Below are 25,160 nucleotides of genomic sequence, written 5' to 3' on the forward strand. Positions count from 1 at the left end.
GGACATTTAAAACTAAAAGAAAACCAAACATTTAAAATGTAGTTTCTGAGCCCTAGTGATCACAGCAACAGTACCCGCTGGTCGGCCGCGGCGCCTTCAGTGTACGGATGGGAAAACGGAGGCTCAGAGAGGTCGAGCGTGCGCACCGCCTACGCTCTCCCCTGCTCAGCCGCGTCTGCAGTTAGCACACCGGCAGCCTCGGGCTCCGAACTCTCGAGGTCCTGCCCTCGCGTCTCCGCAGCGCACGCGCACTGGGCCGAGCCGGGCCAGGCGCGCTCTTGGGCGTGTGTGGGTGCGCGCGGCGGCGGCGCGCGCAGCGGGAGCGAGGACGACAGCTGGGGGCGGGGGAGGGGGGGAGGCGGAGAGCGTGCGCGCGCTGACGTGCCGGGCGCCATGTTGGAGGGCTGGTGGTAGCGGCTCGGGGAGGTTCTCGCTCCGTCCGTCTCGCTCCGTCTCTCGCTTCCCCCCCGGCTCCCTTCGGGACCCCCCTCCCCGGTCGCCGGCGTGTGGCGGAGTGTGTGCGAGGGCGGGGGCGGGCGTCCGGGGGGCGGGGGCGGGCGCCGCGGCCCCCGGGACGGCGGCCGAGGGAGGCGCCGGCGGCGAGGGACTCCGCGGCGCCATGGACGTCGAGAGGCTGCAGGAGGCGCTGAAAGGTGGGGGTCGCCGCGCTGCCGGCCGCGCGCTCGGGCGGAGGCCGCCCCGCGCCTCGCCGCCGTCGCCCGCGCCGGGCTTTGTGTGGGCCGCGGGCGCGGGGGGAGGGGAGCGCCTGGCACCGGCGCGGCCTCGCCGAGCGGCGGCGGCGGCCTCCGGGCCGGGGGAGGCTCGCCGTCCCCGTGCTGGGGGCCGAGGCTCGGCGAGCAACAGGCTCGAGGACGCTGCTTTCCAAACTTGGAACCGCGGGCTCCCGGTGTTCTGACGACCCCCTCTTTGACATCCAGGGGCGTTTGGGGTTGGGTGCTTTGGGGGGGGGTGGGTTCATTCAGATCCACGCCGCGGGGCTCGGGGCTCGGACCGGTTGCCGGGGTCTCCCCTGCACCACTCTTAGGAAACAGTGGTAAGGATGGTCTGTGAGGTGGAGTGCCCCCTTTAGGAGAATTCGCACTGTCGGTGGAAAAGGGATTCGGGGCTGGATGTGGGTGTTTGGGTAAGAGGCTGATTTTTTTTTTTTTTTTTTTTTTTGACAGGGTTTCCCTGTCTAACCCTGGCCGTCCTGGAACTTAGACCAGGCTTGCCTTGAGCTCATTTCACCTGCCTCTGCCTCCTAAGTGCTGGGATTAGGGCATGCCCCCACCGATGTCCAGCCTAGGCTGATTTTCTTGTTTCCAAATGTAAAGACTTTGAATAAAGTTTTCTTGGAGAGAACATAGTGATAACCTTTCCTTTCTTTTCCTTATCTAGATTTTGAGAAGAGAGGGAAAAAGGAAGTTTGTCCTGTCCTGGATCAGTTTCTCTGTCATGTAGCCAAAACTGGTGAAACAATGTAAGTAGAACACACAGGTTCATGGTCACAGGCCTGCCTGGCATCCAGAGTTGCATAGGAAAGTGGAAAGAGGATTGCAGAACACTCATGGAATCTGTCAAAATTGGAGATCCCTGGAGTGATGGGATAGCCCAGCATGTTAAGGTGCTTGTGCCAGGCCTGAGAATTTGAGTTTGATCTTGGAGTCCCGAATAGTGGAAGGAGAGAGCTGACTCCCAAAAGTTGTCCTCCCGACTCCTACACAGAGCAAATAACTGAATGGATATAATAATAATAAATTGGAGATCGTTTTAGTTAGAGATCACAGTAAAGGTGAGGATCCTTTCAACTTGTTGCATAACAATGATTGTTAGGACTTATCAGACTTTTCTGGATATCTGTGCTTTGGCACAAAGAGAACCTACTAGTTTGAAAGAACGGTAGAAAAGAATGTTCCATTTTGGTGTTTCTTGATCATTGCAAACAGATTTATTCCCATAATTTCCTGGCTTTGATATTGTTTGGGGGATTTGTTGTTGACTTTTTTTTTTTTTTTTTACTGTTCTGTATCTAGCCTTTTGTTATGCTAATCCATGTTGTTGTTTGAAGTTTAACTTTTATTTGTTATCTTGAGAACTTAGGGTGATCATCTGACACCTTACAGATGGTGAAGTTCTCACTCTCCTCACCTTCTAGGGTAGCTAACTTACTACATTTGCCCAACATCTTACTGGGCTCTTTTCCAGTGTTGTCAATCTGAACTTATACTGTCTTTTTCAAAAGGAAAAATCTGGTTGATTGTTCTGTAGTTTGCGTGGTAGAAGTTGCTTTCACGCTGGCTTGGTTATTCTGTGTAAGGTAACCAACCCATCTTTGTTCACTGCTGAGTGGTGTAGGGCATGGGGCAGGGGGAAAAAAGGTTATTTTGGGATCAGGGTTGGTGAGCTGCCTGCTTAGTTTGAGTGTTACATTCAAGTGGTTATATAGCTTCTCTATCATTTTATTTCAGATAGGGTCTCATTCTGAAGCCCTGGCTGGCCTGGACCTACTGGGTTGACCAGGCTGGATTTGTACTCAGTGATCCTTACTGCCCCTGCCTTCAGGCACTGGGATTAAAGTCTTAGGCAGCCAGCCAGGCTTTTTTTTTTTCCTTTTCTTTTCTTTCTTTGGATATGAGCTCTCTAGCACAGGTGGCTTAGAACTCATTAGGTAGGCCAGGCTGATGTCAAAGTCTGGGTCGTCCTAGCTCAGCCACCAAGTGCTGGGGTTACAGATGTGAGCTGCCATAAGCTTTCCTCATTGTTGTTGCCATCACCTTATTACTACCAGTGGCACTGGAGCTGGAACCTAGTACCTCATGTGCTAGACAAAAGCCCTGACATCGAGCTACATTCTTGGCCTCCTTAAAAATTTATTGTGACATTTTTAATCCCAGTACACTGGAGGCAGGCATATCTCTGAGTACAAGACCAGCTTGCTCTACAGAGTGAGTTCCAGGACATCCAGGGATACACAGAGAAACCCTGTCTTGAAAAAAATATGTATATATATTTTGAGTTACTGTCTCTTTAAGGTACCCACACAGTACCATAAGGAACTTAAGGTCCTTATGCTTTCACCTCTGTAATACTGTGATTACGTGCATGCCCCAACATGCTAAGCTCTGTCTTCAACAAGTGTTCATTTCTTACAAGGTTTATTTATGGTTGTAGTTTAGCTTTCTAATAACTGGCTGGATCTTAGGAAGAAAAAATATCTGGTCTAGTGCATAATTTATTAGTTATACTAGCAGAGTGGTGTAGACCTCTTCAATGGTCTATTAAATATATCTAAATTCTATTCATCAACCTAATGTGACAGTGATACATTCACTTAATATCTCTGTGCATGTCAGTTTTAAGAATGGAATTCTTTCAGGGCATGGTGGTGTACACCTTTAATCTCATCAGAGGACTAAAGGCAGAGTCTGATCTTTGTAAATTCAAAAACAGCCTGGTTTACATAGTTCTAAGACAGACAGCCAAGCCAAGGTTACGTAGTGAGACCCTGTCTCCCAACCAGAAAAAGAAAGAAAGAATAAAAGGAACCTTTAGTGAACAAATTATCAGGCTGTAGTCATGGCTAATTAATTGGCTGCTCTTCCAGAAGACCTAGGTAGGCTCACAACTCTCTGGAACTCCAGTTCTGGGGGTTCTTCTGGCCACCAAGGGCAAATCACGCACATTTGGTGCACATTTATGCATGCAAGCAAAATGAACACCCAAAATGAAGGCAGATTACTAGTTATACTTTTATACCGGCTGGGTGTGGTGGCACACGCCTTTAGTCTCAGCACTCAGACAGAGGCAGGCAGATTACTGTGAGTTGGAGGCCAGCCTGGTCTACAAAGTAAGTGTAGGATAGCCAAGGCTACACTAGGTGCTATCTTTCAAAAATAGTCCCTAATGTGTCACTAAAATACCATTGCTTATACTACCCCTCTTTCTTTTGAGCTGTTGACTGAACTAAGCTATTTCTGTATTATCAGAAAAAAAAATTATTTCCTGAAGTTTTTGTTGATACACAAGATTACTTTGGCTGGGTGATGGTGGTACATGTCTTTGATGCCCGCTTTTGGGAGGCAGAGGCAGGCGGTTCTCTGAGTTTGAGGCCAGCCTGATCTACAGAGTGAGTTCCAGGATAGCCAGAGCTACATAGAGAAACCCTGTCTGGGGAATGTGTATGGGGGGAGATATCTTAGCCTGTGGTGCTTATCAGTCACATCTATACAAACTGCCTTAACTTTTTGATAAACACAATGCCTATGAATGAAGTTTCAAGATAACTATTTTTTTTAAAGATTTATTTATTATTTATATACCATTCTGCCTGCACACCAGGTCTTACTATAGATGGTTGTGAACCACCATGTGGTTGCTGGGGATTGAACTCAGGACCTTTGGAAGAACAGTGACTGTTCTTAACCTCTGAGCCATCTCTCTAGCCCCTTTAATGTCTTGTCCTGACCTGCTAGATCACTTGGTGCCTGGAGAACCCCATCAGATTTCTTTTTGCTAGTTAATCTGCTCTGATTTATAAATTAAATCCTCCACTTACTGTGCATTTTGGATATTGTATATGGAGATGTTCTGTATTAAAATGATTGATGCTTTTATATTTTTTTACTAGATCTGATGAAGTTTGAACACTAGTTTTTTTCCCCCAAACTAGGTGTAGTTTTTTTACAGTATAGGTGTAGCCTTTGTTTGCTTGCTTGTTTCTCACTGGTCCTAGGGGTGGAACTCAGGGCTTGCATATGTTAGTTAGCCCAGTGCTCAGCCCTTGAGCCAAAACTGCAGAACCAGATAGTGATTACTTTGTTTTCCTGGTGCTGGATGTGAAGTCAAACCCTTCTGTGTGCCAGGCAGGTGCATTACCACTGAGCTACATTTCCCAGTCTAGTACTGTGGGCTTTTTAATCAACTTTGTCCACAACAACTGGTTCTGGAGATAGAGTGATTGGATCAGGATATCCCACAGTTACTGCATGGATCTGCCACTACACACTAGAAAAGGTGGAGATAATGCCAGTGTTACTTCCAGGAAACAAGACTGTTAAAATTTTAAAGGTTTATTTATTTGTTTTTTGGTTTTTTAAAGACAGGATTTCATTGTGTAGCCCTGGCTATCCTGGAATACTCTCTGCAAACCCAGCTGGCCTCCAACTCACCTCTGCTTCCCGAGTGCTGGGATTAAAGGCACCAGGCCTTAAGGTTTGTTTTTAATGTGGATAGGTATTTTGCCTGCATATTTGTCTATGTGAATTCACATATTGTCATGTGAATGCTGTGCCTGCCAGGATCAGCAGAGTGTAGAGTTACAGACAGTTGTGAGCTGCTTGTGGGTGTTTGGAAATAAATCTTCCTGTGGAAGAGCAACAAGTGCCTTTAATTGCTGAAGCATCTCTCCAGCCCCAAGAATTTTATTTTATTTTATTTTTTAACAAAATGTACCCAGTTTAGAGTGCTCACCCCTTCCCCCCATTTTGAGATAGTGTCTCACTATGTAGCTATAGCAGTCTCCTCACGTGGGATCGGGTTTGGGACATGAGCTTTGTATGCCACATTTAGGAACTCAGTAAGCACCGTCCCTTCAGATCTTCACTCACTGGTGGAGTGGCCAAGAGTATTTCATTTTTGACTGCTGTTCTCAAGTTGGGCTGCTGTGGTTTCTGATGATACCAGTTGGACTTTGTGTGTATGTGCGCTGTAATGTTCCTTAGTTCAGGGCCTTAACCTACCTACCATTATTTCCTCTTGAACAGGAAGGTCCCAGGGATACAACAGTTTGGCAGCTTTCCTTACCCTTTTGGGGTTTGTTGGACGTTTTATTTCGTTGTCTAGGCTGACATGGGGCTTTTGAGAGATGAACTAAAGCCAATATTGCTGTCCTTTCTGGTTTCCTTTTTCCCTTGATTTTTTGAGACAGGATTTCTCTGTGTATGTAGCCTTGGCTGTCCTGGACTCTTTGTAGACCAGGCTGTCCTGATAACTCAGGTATCTGCCTGCCTCTGCCTACCCACGTGCTGGGACTACAGGCTTGCCCTACCATGCTTGGCTAGGTTTCCTTTTTTAAGGAAAACTTAAGTCCTTGCTGGACCAGTATTGTGTGACAAAACTTTTCTTCAGATAGGGAATGCACAATAGACCAAAGTACAGATACCACCAGAGTCCAGCTTGGTGAACCAATGAGTTTTATTGGGGGTTACTTACAGGAACAGAAATGACTCAAAGACAGCTGCATCATGCCCCTAGCATAGGTGACAGCTCACAAAATGTGATAAATCTTGAGCACACTACATAGCCTTCAGGTAGCACAACAGGTTGGAGAGTGTCCTTTTTTGTGTTTTATTTGGTCTAAACTTTTTCCAGGCAACCCTTCTGGTTTCTTCTTACAGGCAGTTGGTCTCCTCTCAGAGTCTTTGAAGCTCAGCTTCTCTCCTGAGAGGGACTCACTGTGAGCTTTAGTAAAAGCTTACTCAGACAGGGAGGGGTCTAGTGAAATCTGGTCAGCTTCAGGGAATTCTTGCTTTATTTAACCTCCCTGCTTAAGGCGCTTGCCTACAGGAGGGAATGTTTTGATCATGGAGGAGACAGTCATACAACAACCTATTAAAATAAGGCTATGACTAGTACCTCAAACAGTATGAAAATAATATGTGAAAACTTAGCCTACTGCTTGGCGCTAAATCAATGATAGTTGTCTGGAAGGGTTTGAAGTGGTGGGTATAGTGGGAATTTGAGATGGTCTAGCTGTTGTCCAGGTTAGCCTGGAACTTGCTTTATAGTCGGGGCTCCAGCTGGCAGTCCTCTCTGACCCCCCTGTGTTTATACATTTGTTACTTCAGGAAGGAAGTAAAGTTAATTAACTTTAAGGTAGAAACTAGTTGCTAGGAAGATCTGCATGATTACAGTGTGAGGCTATTGGGTTCTTTTATAATTTTTTTTAAGGTGAGGAATGTTATTTTGTCTGATATAAGTACTGAAACACTTGAGAATTGTGCCTAAAATGTTGTTTTCATGAATTTTGTCCGCTCCTTCCCCTTTTAACCTATTAGTAACTACTTAATGCTGGGGCATATTGATTTTCAGTCTTAGTTTTTTTCCTTTATCACACATTTATTGAAGTGTGGAAGTCAAAGGACACCTTGCAAGAATCACTATCTCTTTTCCATCATGTGGTCCCAGAATCAAACTTGGGTCATCAGGTTGTATTCCATCTTGCCAGCTCCAGTTTTTGTTTTTATGGAAGAACCTGCAGACTAAAGGCTTTGAGTGTTTGTTTGTTTGTTTTGTTTTGTTTTGTTTTTTTTCTTCCTCAGGTCTAACTTCTGTTAATTTTCCCTTTAATTTTAAGGGTATAACATCTAAAACTTGGTCTGTTGAATGAGCTGTAGTCTTGTAAGTTACTTTCAGTGTCTGTATTTCTAAACACTAGAATACATACTGCTTTTGTGTTATTGTGTTTTGTGTATGAGCTTTGGGGAACGCCTGTGCATACACATGTGGAGGCCAGAAAGGTGGAAACTCACCTTTTTGGCTAAGCTGGGTTGGTTGGAGCTCTCATGATCCACCTGTCTCCACCCAACGCTGGGGGTTGCTTGCATGCATACAAAGCCATTCCTTTTTATTTGGATACTGAAAAGTCAAACTTAGGTCCCTCAAACATTCTTACCCTCAGAACTGTCTCCCTAGCTCCCCCATCCAAAGTTTTCTTATTAGCATATATTACTTAATACATAATGGGTTTCAGTATGAGATTTTTGTACAGGTGGGGTCTCAAAGTGTAGATCTGGCTGGTCTGAAGTAGTTATGTAGACCAGGCTGGCTTTGAACTCAAGAGATCTGCCATCTCAGTTTCCCCAAGTGCTGGGATTAAAGGCATGTGCCACCGTAGCTGCCTGGCAAAGTTATTTTTAGATAAACCTTGCCCTTTAGCCCAGGCTTCCCTTAGACTTGTGATCCTCCTGCTTTAGCCCCCTTAGTACTGAAATTGTAGATGAGCGTATGCCTGGCTTACACTGGAACCTCTGCTTTGGGTTGTTAACTGTCTCCCACCAAATTCCAAGAAAGAGATTTTATGAAATATTTTGTATAAGATATCAATATTTCCTATGCATACTCTGCTTTACTCTTTGTGACTGTTTTCTGAGAAGTATATATTCTGTTTAAAATAGGGCCAGGCTTACAAAGCTTAAGAATGTACAGATGGTAAGCAATGCAGTTATACTTGGGCATGGTCAATAACTCAGGTCCTGGCAGAACTTTATGTTCTGCTTGTGTTGTGTTCACTTGTGTGACACCTTCCCTCTCCACTGCTGCAATCTTACTTAAAACCACCATTCGAATTCAAAGTTAAATGTTAGGTGTAGGGTTCCATTATCGTCCTTACTTGAGATTGTTGTTGATTACCTCATGTTCCTGCTGCACAGCTCTTTCTTTTTGGTACAGTATACAATATATGTTCTGATGCCTGAGCCTTGTGGATGGGAGAAATGTTTGGGAAGGTATTGGAAGATTGTGTTTGGTGATGCTTGAACACTTCGAGGCACTTAGTGAAAGGCAGTAAGATAGGTGAGCTGGGTGCTCTTAATATCTCATTTTGACATTTTCTGGTAACCTCAAAGGCTGGGCGTGGTGACGGCATGCCTTTAATTTAATCCCAGCACTCAGGCCACAGAGGTAGGTGTATCTCTGAGTTTAGGGCCAACCTGGTCTACAGAGCAAGTCCAGATAGCCAGTGCTACAAAACCCTGTTTCAAAAAAAGCTAAACACTTATGTAAATACAGTTTTGTAGTGGCATAAATTTGATGTGACATTGTTGATTAGACTGATCTGTTATTTTGGTTTGTAATACATAAACCTAGCCTTTTTATTATATGAAGAAGGCTTAAATTTTGGAAGTATTTGAAGAGATCTGAGAGGTTTTACTGACACTTGTAGGTTTTGCACTATTCTTGTGTCTATAAAAAGGGAAGATAAGATGGCTTCTTATTGACCATTATCAGATTGTCTCAAGTTTTGCATACCAAAAGGAATTTGTTTCTGTAGATTATTTTATTCTGATTATATTTAAGGGATCTTTCCACAATGACTGGCAGAGTTATTTCTGCATTCTGTGTCTCCTACCAGTTCTTGGCACAGAAACTGGTCTTACTTTTTAAGGGTTTTATACAGTGTTTCTTCATGGAACAATCTTTACTGTGGGTAGAATGTGAATATTTTTCATTTTAGAGACAGTATATGTAGCTCATACTGGCCTTGAACTCTGTATGTAGCCAGGAATGGCCTTGAACCCCGGATTTGATAACTGCTGCTTCTCCCTCTAGTGTTAGGATTACAGGTTGGTGCCACCACACCCAGGCCTACATTTACAAGTATTTACTGAGTCAGTGAGTAGATACTGTTGATGACACCAACACTGTTCACAGGGCTGTTGTCTTTCCTGTCTTCATCACCAGTTTTGGTATTTTCTAGTCTTTGCTCCTGTTCATTTAATAGGTTCATTTAATAGGTTTAAAATTACTTTGTTGCCTGGCTTTCTTGTATTTTTTTGTGGTGTATGGTCTTGCTCTCCCACTCATTCTAGGACATAATTGAAATCACTGGCACAGCCCAAAAATGTGGCAATCTTAAAAACACTGTTGATGACTCTGGACAGATGGTTCAGTGGTTAAAAGTATTTATTCTTGCAGAGGACTTGTGTTTGCTTCCCAGCACCCACACTGTGGCTCAAAAAACATCTGTGTAACTCCAGTTCCAGGAGAGCTGACCTCCTCTTCTGACCTCCTTGGGCACTGCATGGTACACATAAACACATGCAGAGAAAACAGGTATACCGATAAAATAAATCTTTTTTTTATTACCCTTTATGTGAGTTGGTGTTTTGTCTGCGAGGGTGTCAGATGCTGTGCAACTAGAGTTACAGTTGTGACCTGCCATGTAATTGCTGGGAATTGAACTCAAGACCTCTGGAAGAGCAGACAGTCAGTGCTCTTTACCGCTGAGCCATCTCTCTAGCCCCAAAATAAATCTTTTATGAAATAAAAAATATTTTAGTCCCCCATACCTCAAGGTCACTCTGTGTAGCCTTGACTGTCCTGGAACTCTCTAGATCAGGCTGACCTTAAACTCAGAGATCCACCTGCCTCTGTCTCCCAAGTGCTGGGATTAAAGGTGTGTGCCACCCGACCACACCATGACCCAGCATATTTTAGGTTTTCCTTTTTTTTTTTAAGATTTATTTTTTTACAATGTTCTGTCTGCACTAGAAGAGGGCACCAGATCTCATTATAGATGGTTGTGAGCCACCATGTGATTGCTGGGAATTGAATTCAGGACCTCTGGAAGAGCAACCAATGCTCTTTACCTCTGAGTCATTACTCCAGCCCATTAGGTTTTCAACATAGGATGACTTCACCTTGTCATTTAAGACTTTTCAAAGGGCTCCTTACAAACAGTCCTGCATCACTTGATGGGGATACTTTCTGAGAACCTTGATGAAAGTCGATACTATTTGCAAACATTGGAGATTGCAAACAAAAAAGGTGGTAGGTAGTCAATCCGTGGGTCCTCTTGCTGTTTGACGCCGCAGCTGACACCATGGAGTTTGCTGTTACACAGTCAACTTTGCCTTAGCTAGAAATTCTCTAGCAGTAAAATGTGTGTAGGTCGGTGATGCACATGTTCTTACCAAGAATAGGCACTGTAGTAACTGTACATGCTGTCGTGTTTGCTGCAGTACATTACTTTGATGACATGGCTCTGCCATCACACGAGGCAATTAGGAAGTTTTCATTTTCATTGTATACTTTTACTATTCTGTTGACCAAAACGTAAATGCGGTGTATGACTGAATGTTTTAAATGAAAAATTCATGGTTATCTTTCTTCATAGAAATGTTCATGTTTCATATATGTATTGATAGATTATTTTTACCCATGGTTCTATAGGCAGAACTTGACTTGGTCTCCAGTGTGCCGCACAGAGAGCTAGGTTAAAAGATAGAGGAAAATTTTTAAAAATTTACAACAAAAACCCTCATTTTATGTGGATGTTAGTGTAGAGAAGTAGGGGGAGGGGTTGGGGTGAGTGTTGGTCTTCAATAGCTTTCCACATATATCTATCTAACCGCAACTAGATGGGAGAGGGAGGGAGAGAGGAAAAGTGGGAGGAATGGGAAGTGAAGAGAGAGAGTATATGTGTATTCAGCCTGGGCTGGAACTTACTATGAGTACCAGGCTAACCTAATTCACAGAGAGCTACTTGCTTCTGTGTTCTGAGTCCCAGTCTTAAAAGTGTGTGGCCACCTTGACTTTTGAAGCAAGCTTTCTCACTTGGACTCTGGACTCATTAATTATGTAAGTGCTCACTATTTAGGACCACAGGCCCTAGGAATCCTGACTTTCTTATCCAACACTGACATTGCAGATACATATCACCATTACTAGTTGTTTTTGTTGTTTTTTTTTTTAATGCCAACATAAGACAATATTTTAACTTTAGAACACAGTAGAAAGTATCTGAATCTTGACTGTGTATGTGTAAATATTTGGAGATAAGTTTGTCTGTTTACTTTCAATTTTCACACATCCAAAACCTGTCCATTCTTCTTCAGTTTATCCATTTCCTAGATCTTAGATTGTCAAAAAAAATGGTGATCTTGCCCTTTAAAATCTTATTTTACTGTTTTCTATTCTGTGTTGTGAATATTTTGTTAAAAACATGTCTTGTGTCAAGCCAGTCTATGGTATTATTTCTCTCTCGTGTTTAATTTTTATTATTATTATTATTATTATTATTACTATTATTATTATTATTATTTTGGAGTCAGGGTCTCTAGTCCTGAATGGCCTGGAACTCACAGAGATCTTCCTGTCTCTGCTTCACGCATGCATGACTGTACTTGTTATTTTTTAAATTTTTGTTGGACATGGATCTCTTATAGCCCAGGAAGACACTGAATTCTCAATCCTTATTAGCACCTGTAGTCTGTCTTCAGTTTCCAGATAGTGAAATAATAGGCCTGGCTCTGTTTATTTATGTGGGACTAGGTCTTGTTCTGTTGTTCTGTAGTCCCAGAACTCCTGGCACCTGTTAGGTTTCTGCCAGGCTGGCCTAGAAATTTTGTTGCTGTTTCTCAAATGCTAGAACCATAGGCATATACACTACCACACCTAGTTGGGATCATGCATTTTGAATCATTTATTCTCTAAAATAGTACACTCGACTATTTTAGCTTGGACTGATGTAACAATTTAGAGGCTGCATGGCTGAGTGAGTAGGTCTTTTCTCCTAGTTTCTTAGGTTGGAAGTCTAAGGTGAGGGTATCCTGTGGTGGTGAAACTTAGTTATCTCCCTTGCCAATATTTCATCATACTTCAGAGAATGTCAGCTTCTCGTGTCTCTAACCTAATCATGAAGGTTCCATGAAGATGACCTCATCTGGCCATAATTACTGTGAAAGGCACCATCTGCACAAGTCATTGCATTGAAATTTTAGAGCTTCAAATTGTGTATATTGTAAGATGTCATATTGAGTTAATACTTGCCACAGATTTGCACAGTAAATGAACCTCAGGTTTACTGATTAACTTAGAGTGTGGGTGCATTGTTGAAGATAACTTGCAAGTGTATGTTGAGTTGCGGAAACATTTTAATTCCTCCAGCTGTGTTTAAAGGAGGTGTAAGAAAGGGCTTAGATTTATTTAGTACAATCTGTGTGGCTAGTTAGGTATTTGAACAGCCTATACACAACATTTGTGGTATTGTCATAGTAAATATTAAATTTCACTTATTCTTTTGTTATTTTACTGTCTCAGACATACTATATTTTGAAAATTTGGCCTAGAGGAAAGTTCTATAAATTGTTTTTCTGTTTATGTGAGATACTTCATAGTCCTTGCTTCTCTTACCTCAGCTTCTCAAGCAAACTGTTATAGTGGATGTGTACCGTTGGGCCTGACTGATAGTGGAGTTCTTTAAGAGAAATGTGTTAAGTAGTCCTTTAAATGAGTTTAAGACTAATTAGGTCCAGAAGAAGGTTAACAAATGACCACTGGTTTTCTTACACATTTCTCTTTATGAGATGAAATTTTTTACAAGACTGTAGTTAGTGTGTATGTGTGTGTGAGTGTGAGTATGGTCAGAGATGTCTGTTTTCTCCTTTGCCTTGATGCAGGGTTTCTTTGTCATTGCGAATACCAGGTAGGTTGGTTCTCATGCTTGTGTTGCAAGTACTCAAGTACCTTAGCAGGCTGGGGAGAAGCTCAGTGAGTAAGTTTCACTGTCCAGTTGTCCAGTGTTTTGTTGTTCAGTGTTTGTACTAGCCTAGCACTCTTATGTGTGACACATAACAGAGAAAAATGTAAATATTTACACTTAAACATTTTTTCCTGTTTATTATTATTTATGTAAATTCTTTTACAGTTTTGACATAATATAACTTAATCTGAGTAATGGCTTAATTCTGGGATCTCTTTGCTGGCTAGAAATTAAATATATATGTATATAACAGATATACATATATATGCTTTTTGTCAATATGTGCTTTATCCCCATGTTTTAAGAGGTTTTATTTGTGTGTGTTTGGGGTGGGGGTACATAGCATGAGTGTATTGCCCATACAGGCCAGAGGCACAGAACTGTCAGAGCAAGCTCTTAACTACTTAGCCATCTTTTCAGACCCCTCTCCTCCATTTTAATGTGTAAACTAAATTACCCCCTCCTGCTCCTTCCCCTCCCCTCTCTGGGGATTGAATCTTAATGTTAGGTCTAGTACTCCAGCCCCCAGGAAGTTTTTTTTGTTTTTGTTTTTTTACTGTAAAGCAGTCTTACATTTAATACCTAGTCTTAACTGTTTGAAGTTTTAGGAGAAGCATATGTTTAAATGTATTGGTTGATAGCTCTAGCAGCTTAGAAGAGCATTCACTCTTAAAGGATATTTATTGTGTGTGTACCATGAACTAGGTCCTGGAAACCTGACTAGGGAATGAAGAAAGGATAGACAAGGATACACACTATGTCAATTGACATATTGACATGCATAACAAAAAGCCAGCTGAGCCCTTTCTCTGCGGAATCACCATGGTGCCTGGGATCCTGTACACATACTCTGAAAACTGTAGGGCCTTCAAGGCCCTCAGCGGAGCTCAGGTCCATGTGGCTCTCTGCACCATCCCACTTTGGCCAAACCATCTGCACCCTTGAATTTCTCCGAAAATTTCCTGCTGGCAAGGTTCCAGCATTTGAGGGCGATGACAAATTCTGTGTGTTTGAGAGCAATGCCATCGCCTACTACGTAAGCAACAGTGGGCTTTGGGGAAGTACGCCAGAACCAGCTAATCAGGTGATGCAGTGGATGAGCTTTGCTGACAGTGACATGGTTCCTGTAGCCAGCACCTGGGTGTACCCCACTTTAGGCATCATGCTCGACAGCAAACAAGCTACTGAAAATGTGAAAGAGGAGGTGAAGCAAATCCTGGGGCTGCTGGACACTCACTGGAAGACAAGGACTTTCCTAGTGGGTGAGCGGGTGACCCTGGCTGATATCACAGTTGTTTGTACCCTGTTGTGGCTGTATAGTATAAACAGGACTTAGAGTCGCCTTTTCGCCAGGCCTTCCCCGATACCAACTGATGGTTCCTTACCTGTGTTAACCAGCCCCAGGGCTGTCCTGGGGGAAGTGAAGCAGTATGAGAAGATGGTCCAATGAGATGCTAAGAAATTTACAGAGCCAGCCTAAAAAGGACATCCCAAGGAAAGAAAAGGGTTCATGAGAAGAGAAACAAACTCAAAGCCAAACGAAAGAGGACAAAAGGCAGGTGCCCCAGCTCCTGAGGAGATAGATGAATGTGAGCAGTTGCTGGCTGCTGAGCCCTAGGCCAAGGACCCTTTCACTAACCTGCCCAAGAGCACCTTTGTGTTGGATGAGTTTAAGTGAAAGTACTACAATGAGGACACCTCAGTGGCACTGTTAGTTTTTTGGGAGCACTTTGATAAGGATGGATGGTCCCTGTGGTATGCCAAGTACTGCTTCCCTGAAGAGCTCACCCAGACCTTCATGAGTTGCAGCCTCATCATTGGAATGTTTCAGCAATTGGACAAACTGAGGAAGAATGCCTTTGCTAGTGTCATTGTGTTTGGAACCAACAACAGCAGCTCCATTTCTTCTGGTCTTTGGGTTTTCCAAGGCCAAGAGCTTGCCTTTCTGCTGAGTCCAGATTGGCAGGGGGACTATGAGTCATATATGTGGTGGAAACTGGATCCTGGTATTGAGGAGCCCTAGACCCTGGTTTGAGAGTATTTTTCGTGGGAGGGGCTTTCCAGTTTGTGGGCAAAGCCATCAATCAAGGCATCATTGTCTTGCAGTTCCTAGTTTCCTGCTCCCACCCTTCAAGGGTGATGGGGGTCATTAAGGAAACTGAACATTGCAAAACAAAACAAAACAAAAAACTAGCTGGGATCATGTGAGATGAGTGTTTAACCTAATCTTAGTGGGAGGTGTCTGTAGAGAAGCCAGGAACTGTGGTTGAGAGTCTATGGGTACACTGCTTTTAGTCAGAAGTCAGAGGCTTTGGTGTTTGGGGTGAGCCTGACTTGGGAAGGCTTGCCCCCTGGCCACACCTATGTCAGCCAGACATATTCACTCAGGACATGTGTGCCACACTTGTGCATGCACGCACAGAAGATAACTTTAAGGAGTTGGTTCCAATATGTAGGTCTTGGGGATTGAACTGACGTTGTCAGGCTTGTAGGGTGGGTGCCTTTGCTGCTGAGCCATCTCCTTGGCCTTAAACTGTGACTTATTTTAAGTTTGACATTTTAATGGATAGTTGATATAGTATGACATTCCATATGTAAAATAGAAATTTTCTGGATTTACCAGTTGACCTTCCCTAATCTGAATGTCCAAATCCTCCAAAATCTGAAGTTTTGAGCCCTGGGAGGATAGTTATTTTTTTTCAGATTTTTTAGAGGATTATTTGTTTGTCTCTTTGTTGTTTAGGAATGTTCAAAATGTGTATACCATTTCGAGTTAATAGTGTTTATGAGAAAAATAATCTCCCTAATTTGTGACTAATTGAAGATTGTACAGACTAAAGCCCAGATTCTGTGAATGCTGAGGTGAAACATCAAGTGTTAGGTAATCTGCTGGGTGTATGTTTAAAACACTCATTTGGAAGTGTTCACAAAGACTTGAGTTAAAGTGCTACTCTCATAATATTTTAAATATTTATAAGAAATAAAATTTTAAATTGAGCCAGAGGTGGTAGCACATGTCTGTGATCCCAGCACTCAGGGAGGCAGAGGCAGGCAGATCTCTGTAAATTCAAGGCCAGCCTGGGCTACAAAGCAAGTCTAGGCCAGCCAAGGCCAAACATAGAAACCCTGTTTCAAAAGACAAAACAGAAGTAAAATTGGGCTGGAGAGATGGTTTCAGTATTTAAGAGCACTGGCTCAGAGGACCTGGGTTCAATTCCCACCACCCACAGGCCAGCTCACTACTGTCTGTAATTCCTGTTCAGGGAAAATTCAACATAATCCCAGAGACATACATGCAGTCAAAACACTAATGTATATAAAAAAAATTTAAAAAATAAAAATTTTAATTTTAATGGGAAAGTCAGAGACCCCTCTGCTTCTTATTTCTGGTTGAAATAAAAGCATTCTAGATTTTATCCAAAAGAAATCTTAGAGTTTTAAGGTCCTTTGCATAACTGGTTTGTTTTGTTTTTCAAGACAGGGTTTCTCTGTTTTAGCCCTGACTCATAAGAGTTCACTCTGTCCTGGAACTCAACAGAGATTCTCTCCTGCCTCTGCCTTTCTAATGCCAGGATTAAAGGCCTGCACCACCACTGCCCATTGCATAACATTCAAATGGCTTTTCCAGTGACATAGTAAATAAAATTGAACCGAATTTATAGTAAAACCAGATTTATTGGGGGCCATCTCTCAGGTGGTTCACTGATCTCGCAGGAGGTGGTCAGTGAAGCAGAAGGGCTGGGGTAGGGACTTCTGAAAGGAGAGTGGAATGAGATATAGCTTATTTGGTAAATTCAGGGCCGTAGAGGTAGGTCCATTGGTTACTTTGGAACATGGAACTAGGAGCTGGCTTTGTCCAGTGTTTTGCCCCAGCTTCTGAAAGTGCAGGTTTCCTAGTCAAAAGAGAAGGACCTCTTGGCCCATCTTCTGACCTAACAGTTTTGATTGCTTTAGATTCAAAAGGAAATGCTAAAAGATATGTTTTTTCCAAGATAGCAATCAGGTAGGATAAGGCACCTGTGGGAGACTAAACCATTGTAGTTGGTAGAGCTACTACTTAGTTATGCTTCTTTCATTTCAGTTTCCTCTCTGTTCCACATTTCTGAGGTGGAATGTCTGATTGATCCCTTGAATTAATCTTTTTTTGAGGGGACCTGGTGGACACTACAAACATCTAGGGAGGTCCAAACTGGTGTTAAGTCTTTCCAGAAAAGTAGTGCATACAGATGAGGTGGGGCTCCAGTTCCTCTGTATATACACTGTAGCTAGCAGTGAGTGGGCTCAGTTGATTACTAAATCCATTAGTAATGATTATAATTGCAACTTTGTTGCAGTGAGAACAGCTTCAGATACATTCAGCACTTCAGTCTGTAGAAGTCTGTGAGTTGGTGTTGTATACTTAATGTTTTCATGACAAGGATGTTTTCCCTCTAAAAGTGTTCCTTCCTTTTTGGTAGACAGGGTCTCAATGTAGCTCCAGCTGTTCTGGAACTCACTATGTAGACTAAACTGGCTAGAACTCACAGAGATCTGCCTGCCTCTGCCTCCTAAGCATATGGAAGAAAACTGTGTGCCACTAAGCCATACTAAGAAAGGCCATTCATTTCTCATGCTATACTTTTTTGTTGTTGGTTTTGTTTTTGTTTTGTTTCTTTGAGACAGTGTTTCTCTGCAGCCTTGGCTGTTCTGGACGCAGTTTGTAGACCAGGCTGGCCTCCAACTCACAGAGATCCACCTGCCTCTGCCTCCCTGAGTTCTGGGATTACAGGTGTGTTGCACAGTGCTGGCTCATGCCATACTTTTTAGCATCAGAATATCTAATGCTTTAACCATTAAAAATTAGTAAGTAAATTAATTAGGTCAAGTTCCTGGGAAGGGATCAACAGTTTTTAATACTTGTTCAAGGAGGTGGAGGGACTACAGTGATAAAAGCTACATACAAAGCTACTGTGGGGGTCAGAAACTTTAGAAAACACATTGAATTTTTAATGTTGGAAGACTAGAAGTGGTTGCTTAAGGATTTTGTGCAAGAGGGCAATAAACCATGACTTTACCCTTGGGAAATCTAGCACACTTGAGGAGAAGCAGGAAAACTCCCTCTGGCAACTACTACAATGTTTAAGTTTGAGGAACTGAAATTTGCAATAGGGGAAATAAGATTATCAGACAACTTTGGGTTTTCCAAAATCTGAGAATATTCTCTTTCTTATTGTCTTTGTATTTCAGCTCAGGTTTGTTTGTTTTCTTTTATTTTTTTCTTTTTCACCTTCTGAATTACAGTCTTATCTGCTCCCTTTAGACATTGAAAATTGTCAATGGGTAGCACATGCCTGTAATCTCAGCACTCAGGAGGCAGTTGTAGTTCTAGGCCAACCTGATATATAAATTGAGTCCAGGACAGCCAAGGCTACACGGAGAAACCCTATCTAAAAAAAAAAAAAACAAGAAAAAGAAAAAAATCCTCATGTGCCTCCACTGAGGTTAGAATTTAAGGCCCTGTGAAGTTTAAGAGTCTGTGAGCACGTGCCTGCTTAATTATAGCCCTCTTTTCCTCCTCCCTCATCACAGTGACTGCATGTTCCTCCTTTCTGGGTGTCTATCTTTAAAAGACATGGTAAGGCCCCTCAGGAAAACCTCCCTTCACTGTGTTGTGCTCATGACATTTGATGACTTCCTTAGTCGTGTGTAATTTGCTGTGCTGATACTTGGTTTAGAGTATGAGCTTCATGGAGCTTTTTAGACCCTTTCAACTGTTCTATAGTTACACAATAATGTACAGATACAGACTTTTTTGGTAATGTTTTGTTTTGGTGTTAAACAATAGTAGGGTGTGCAGCATTTTCATAGACTAGGGAGCAGCAGGAGTGGGATGGTCAAGGGAGGAAAGAAGTGGCAGAATCACATGTATACCCTGTGCCTCATTGTCTTGAAGATGGGTATTCATGAAAACCCAGGTTTGATGTAGATAAAGGTGTTAGACCACATTATCGAAGGAATTGTACTGTGAATGGTTGTGCTGAACCCTTTTGGGTATGGTAAGGGAGACGTGGGGGTGTTTATTTGTTCTTTTTAAAGTCCCCTTTATTTGAGCTAATCCAACACTCTACACAGCTCTACCACTAAGCTGTACTTGTAGCCTCATGAAGGCTTGAATTCAGGCTAAGGAATAGTGTTACTTTTGAATAAGTGACTCACAGGTTGAGAAACACTGTCTTAGTGTAGTCTCCTGTCAGATGGGCAGAGTACATCTCCTCATTCTTTAACACTTGACTCTTGTCATGAAACATGCCTCTGTCTGATAGAAATATAATCAGAATGTGAGTGGGAACTATGGTTGATCACTTAGCCAGTGTCATGTGTACATGCTGCTTCTGCATCATCCCTTGGGTGTTGTGACCTTTGGAAGGGCTGACCCAAGCAGCCCCATTGCAGATGTCTGAGACAGGACTCCCTCTGCTAGGATTATAGGCAAGGGCCTTTGTGCCCTTGAAGGGACTTACTAAAGTTTAGATTGTGTGGGGGTAATGGATATAAGTGTAGCTGTTTATGTGAAGGTCAGAGGATAACTTGCAAGGAACCTACCATGTAGGTTGTAGAAATTGAACTTAGGTCACTAGGCTTGGCAGCATGCTCCTTCCAGACCTGTTGAGCCATCTTGCTGGCCCAGAAAGAGCCAGTCTTGATCGTTTATTCCAAATTGGTTGCCTGTAGATTTTTAATTCTATCATATTATAAAGATAGGAATCTTTGTCTTACAATTAAGATGACAATTTTTATAATGAAGGCTCTCCCTCTTTATAATTATGGTTTATTTGGGATCTTCTAAAGTCCTAGGTCCTCTGATGTATTTCATCAATGAAATCTTACAGTGTTGTTTTCTTGAATTCTGTTATTATAAATTTTATATTGTGCTTTGATACAGGTCTGTCTTGTCAACTCTTAGGGTGGCTGCTTTCAGTTACCCTTGTGAATTCTTTTTTTTTTTTCCCTTGTGAATTCTTTATGCAAAGTGATAGTGCATCCTTCGGGATTGTTTTAGAAACCCTGCTGATACCAAATTCTGGATGCTCAAGTACCTTGATATATATTATGTTCAGCTTCAAACTACAGACATCTTTCCATGTGCTGCTTGTTTTGGTGACCTCATTTTTTGTGATAAAATATACTGACAAAAGCAACTTAAAGGAGAAAAAATTTAGTTTGGGTTACAGTGTCTTAGTAACACACCCATGGTGGTACCAAGAGCATAGACAGCAGGAAGACTAAGCTGGATGTTTACCTTGCCCTTTTAAACGTCACAGTGCTGGAGTAGTCACCTTTAAATGAATCATCTATACTTTAGAATTTTTATTTTCATCTGTATGTTGTTTTATGTCTCATTGTGAGGTTTCAGTTTGAGGGTCTGGATTTCCTTGTTTCATTTTTCTTTGTAGTCCTCAGCAGAAGGGATTAACTGGTGGCAGTTCATTTGCTTGTTACCTCTGAGGAGTGGCTGGTGCTGCTGCCACAAGTGGACAGTGGTTGGCCATGCTGCAGCACATAGGGCAGCTTGCCGCAGCACAGGATCAAGTACCAGGTGTGTGTGGTGGCCTGCCTATAATTTCAGCACTTAGAAGGTAAAGACAGGAGATCCTTAAAGCCCGCTGGCTAGTCAGCCAGGCCTTACCAGCAAGTTCTGGGTTCAACAAGAGACCCTGACCCCACTCAACACTGTGGAGAAATCATCAAGCCCAACATCATCCTTTGCCTGCACAGGTGACCATACATATAGGCATACAAACATGCATGAGAAAGATATACAAAAGTACCCTATTTATTTTTAATCTCTGTTCATTGTTGTATGGCAGTTTCCTCCAAGATAAAAATACTCCATCTTTGCAGGAAGGTATTAAGACTCGGGATGTTGTACAGGGATGCCCCTTGAGACCCAGGCAGTAAACAGCTCAGCTGTTTCACAAGCCCTGAAATCCTGACATTGACCAGCTCACTGCAACCTGCTTTTCCTAAGCTCATATAGCAGTAAGAACTGCTGACTTCTTAAAAAGTCAGCAGTATGGGTGTATGGGGGTTTGCCTGAATACTTGCTTGTGTACCTTGTGAGTGCCTTGATACCCAAGTAGGCCACAGGAGTGTGTCAGATTTCTTGGAACTGGAGTTGTGGGCAGCTGTGAGTTACCGTATGGGTTAAAATTATTTAGGCTTTTTAGTTATTTGTTTATATTATTTTTTTGAGATAAGATTTCACTTATGTGGTCCATGATTGGCCTGGAACTTACTTTGTAGACAAAACTGGCCTTAAACTCACAGAGATTGTCCTGCCTCAATCTCCCAAATGCTGGAGTTAAAGGTGCCACCAAACCTGGCTTGTTCTGTACTTTCAATGGTAAGAGACTTTTCTAGTCTCCATAATTATTATAGCATGGAAATTACAAGCATCTTTAAAATGTTTGTATTTATGTTTATTGTTAAATAATTGTTAATGGTTTCTGACTTTTTTCTATAGGATCCAGTGGTCCCAGTTCAAAGGCTATTTTATTTTCAAACTGGAGAAAGTGATGGATGATTTCAGAACTTCAGCTCCTGAGCCAAGAGGTCCTCCCAATCCTAATGTTGAATATATTCCCTTTGATGAAATGAAGGAAAGAATACTGAAAATTGTCACTGGATTTAATGGGTATGCACATAATCATAATCTAAGGTTTAATTTTAACAATAAAGATTGTTTTTTTCTTAAGTCTTACTCTATCTGATTGAAAATTGACTATTGTCTCTAGTGCTTGCCAAGTTTTTGCTCATAAATGTTTACAATGTTTATTGAAAAACAACTTGAATCACTTTTATGAGTTTCAGGGTATTGCATGATAGCAGCAACATTCCTTTATCAAAAAATAATATTTCTTCTTTTGTTTATTTGGTAGTATCTTGATAATTGATGAAGTATTTATATTGAAGAAAGTATTTATTTGAAGAGGTTAGTTTATTTAGTTTAGAGTTTATGCGTCCCTTTCTCCCAATAACTAAACATTTAGTCTTTTGTAAGACGTTGAAAACATCGGGAACACTAAAGGGAATACCAAGTGTGATGCTGTAAACATGTTGCTGTGCTTCACGTTCGTCTTCATGTGCCAGTTTAGGACTTGATATTTACCGAAGGGGAGATGCATTTGTGAAGTTGAATTATTGACTATTTTACTTTTGCCACTAGTGATTTAAGCATGTGACAACAGTATGAAATACAGTAAATTGGGTTTATATTAATAAAGTTCCTATTTATTGGTAGGTTTTTTGTGAAGAATTTTTAATTTTATGTTCTCATACCACAAGCAACCTGATTCTTTCAGTGACAGGGTCTTATTGTGTGCCCCTTGCTGGCCTTGAATTCACAGAGATCCACTTGCCTCTTTGACCTTTGTTGGGATTAAAGACGTGTACCACCATTTTCAGCTGCTTATTCATTCCCATTTCAAGGATAGGATTTCACCTACAATATCAGAAGTTTATGCTCTGACAATGGGTCTATTGCTAAAATTGCTTTTTCAGGAGGTACCATAGCTTGGTGTTTAGTTTCATCAGATTAGTTTTCCCAGGGGCTTTGGAATGGAAGGAGACTTACCTTGACTGTGTACCTGTGACAGTTATTTAACTATATGCCTGTTCATTATGAATTTAATTGGAACTTTTAAAAAGCATGTACCAGGAAGAAGCCACGTGTTATATGTTGCATAAGATTCATTCTTGAACTGGATGTATGTAGAATAAACAAACTTACTTTGTAGAATATTTGTATTTAGTGTGTATATGCCAGACTCACACAGAGTACATTCCTAATATATGGAAGTTAAAATGAATTATACCACTGCATTGTGAATATTGAGCTAATTTGTAAATTAGTAAGGACAAATATTCTTAACAACAGATAAGTGGGTTATTAGATGAAGCTAAAATATTTATGATTTCTTAACCTGTTAACATGTATTCATTCATCTACTTCAGATGATTTGAACAGTCATTAAATACCTAAGCACACTTAAATATAATTGCTCTTAAGGTATTCTTCATTTTTGAGCCATAAGTATTTTAATTCCAGTTTTGAGAACGGCTGTTTGGAATTTTACTCTAATTAGGCAGAATCTAAGTTTAGTTAGTAGTATATTATGAATTTTCTTTTTAATATTTTGTTTGTGATGTGTGCCTGTGTGTATGTTCATCTGTGTACGTTCCTTTGGCCACCACAGGTTCTCTCAGAATGTTGTCTCCCATTGCTCACTGGCCCTGGATTCACTGATTGGCTAGACTGGCTAGTCAGTAACCAAGCCTCAGGGATCCACTTATCTCTGCCTGCCAGCATTTGGGATATAGATGTGTGCTACAACACAGATTTTATAAAAGTATGCTGGGTATCCAAATCAGGTCCGTGGGCTGGGACACAGCAAACACTACCCTCTGGGCCATCTCCTCAGAGTTACTCATCAGTTGAGGCTCATCTTTCTAGTATACTTATATTTCTTTAATAGATTGTCTTGGTAAAAGTATTATATTTTTAATCTTTTTAAAAAGATCCTCAAATATCAGAAATCTATATAGAAAAGAATGTATTGGAATTGTGTTTTATGCTAGTTGTATTTTTATTTTACAAAAGTTGATACCTTAGTAATCAGTAAGTACATGTATAGCCAGTTTTGTTGTGATGGCTTATCACACTTGTCATTCCAGCATTCAGGAGTCTGAGGCAGGATGATTTAAGACTGCATACTGACCAGCCTGTGCTACATAGTGAGTTCTGTCTTTAAAAACACAAAGGAGAGGGGTTCAGACATGGCTCAGCCGCCAAGTGTGTACTGCTGTTCCAGGCGGCCACAGTTGGGTGTCCAGCACTATGTCAGGCTCTTTAATAATTACCTGCAACTGCAGCTCCAGAGGACTGGATGCCTTCTTCTGGCTTTTACCAACATGTGCTGCCCGTGAGTGCAGCACACACAAGCATGCACACAGACACAAGAAAATACTTTTTTTTTTTTCCAAAAAGAAAAGAAAAAGTTTTCTTCTGTGGTTATGTTTTTTTTTTTTTTTTAAATATGTGAACAACTCATAATATGCTTTTCTCTCTATGGAATTAAGTGGGCCTTTGTTTGTTTGTTTGTTTTTCCTGGAAGTAAAGTGAGAGGAGCAATACTTGTGAACCATGCTTGTTTGTAGTGCATATTGAACAGACCATCTTGCTGATTTGTTGCTCAAAGCAAGAGCATATCACACCTAAACAAGTTGTTACCTTATTCTTTGTGGTTGTGTTCTCTGGGTGTGGTATGGTGTGATGTGGTATAGTGTGTGTGTGTGTGTGTGTGTGTGTGTGTGCGTGTGCGCGCGCGCAAAAATCTAGCCCTAGGCCGGCATTTTACCACTGAGCTACCTCCTACCCCTATCATTAAATGTTCACTTATGCCTTTGTGTAGTAACTAAAATTAGTGTAGTTTTGTGCATTTCTGTGTATGGTTTTGTGTGTGTTTTTAGTGTCTACTTTTGAGGTGCCAGGTTGGAATTTTGGAAAATAAAATGGGATTATTTTTTTCAAGTGTCAACCCTTTTCATTATTTGCTCTTTGTTTTCTTACATTTTTGCTAGTTCTTGGTATGTGTATTTTGTTTGCATGTATGTCTGTGTACCATGTGCATGCATGGTGCCCTTGGAAGCCAGAATAAGGCGTCAGATGTCCTAGGACTGGAGTTAGAGGTGTTTGTGAGCTGCCATGTGGGTCCTCAACAAGAGCAGCCAGTGCTCTTAACTGCTGAGCCATCTCTCTAGTCTTGTTCTGTTTGTTTTATTGTGTTGCTGTGCTTTTAGTTTTTAAATGTTGTAAATTAAATGGCTCATAGTATCTTAACACATATCACCATCTGAATTA

General features: G+C 41.7%; 1 protein-coding gene and 1 pseudogene across 1 annotated transcript in view; both read left to right on the plus strand.

The window, feature by feature from the left end:
• Window positions 1–389: 389 nt before the first annotated feature.
• Window positions 390–25,160, plus strand: part of Ppp4r2 (protein phosphatase 4 regulatory subunit 2) — a 39,808-nt gene continuing 15,037 nt past the window's right edge. The window contains exons 1-3 of the mRNA XM_021639495.2: window positions 390–653; window positions 1,399–1,480; window positions 21,765–21,935. Of these exons, the coding sequence (XP_021495170.1) occupies window positions 620–653; window positions 1,399–1,480; window positions 21,765–21,935 (287 nt within the window). The 5' untranslated portion in view covers window positions 390–619. The remainder of the gene's footprint in view (window positions 654–1,398; window positions 1,481–21,764; window positions 21,936–25,160) is intronic.
• LOC132654247 (elongation factor 1-gamma-like) lies at window positions 11,181–21,746 on the plus strand (annotated as a pseudogene).

This window comes from Meriones unguiculatus, chromosome 5, assembly GCF_030254825.1.
Source record: "Meriones unguiculatus strain TT.TT164.6M chromosome 5, Bangor_MerUng_6.1, whole genome shotgun sequence".
In the NCBI taxonomy this organism is placed as follows: Eukaryota; Metazoa; Chordata; class Mammalia; order Rodentia; family Muridae; genus Meriones; species Meriones unguiculatus.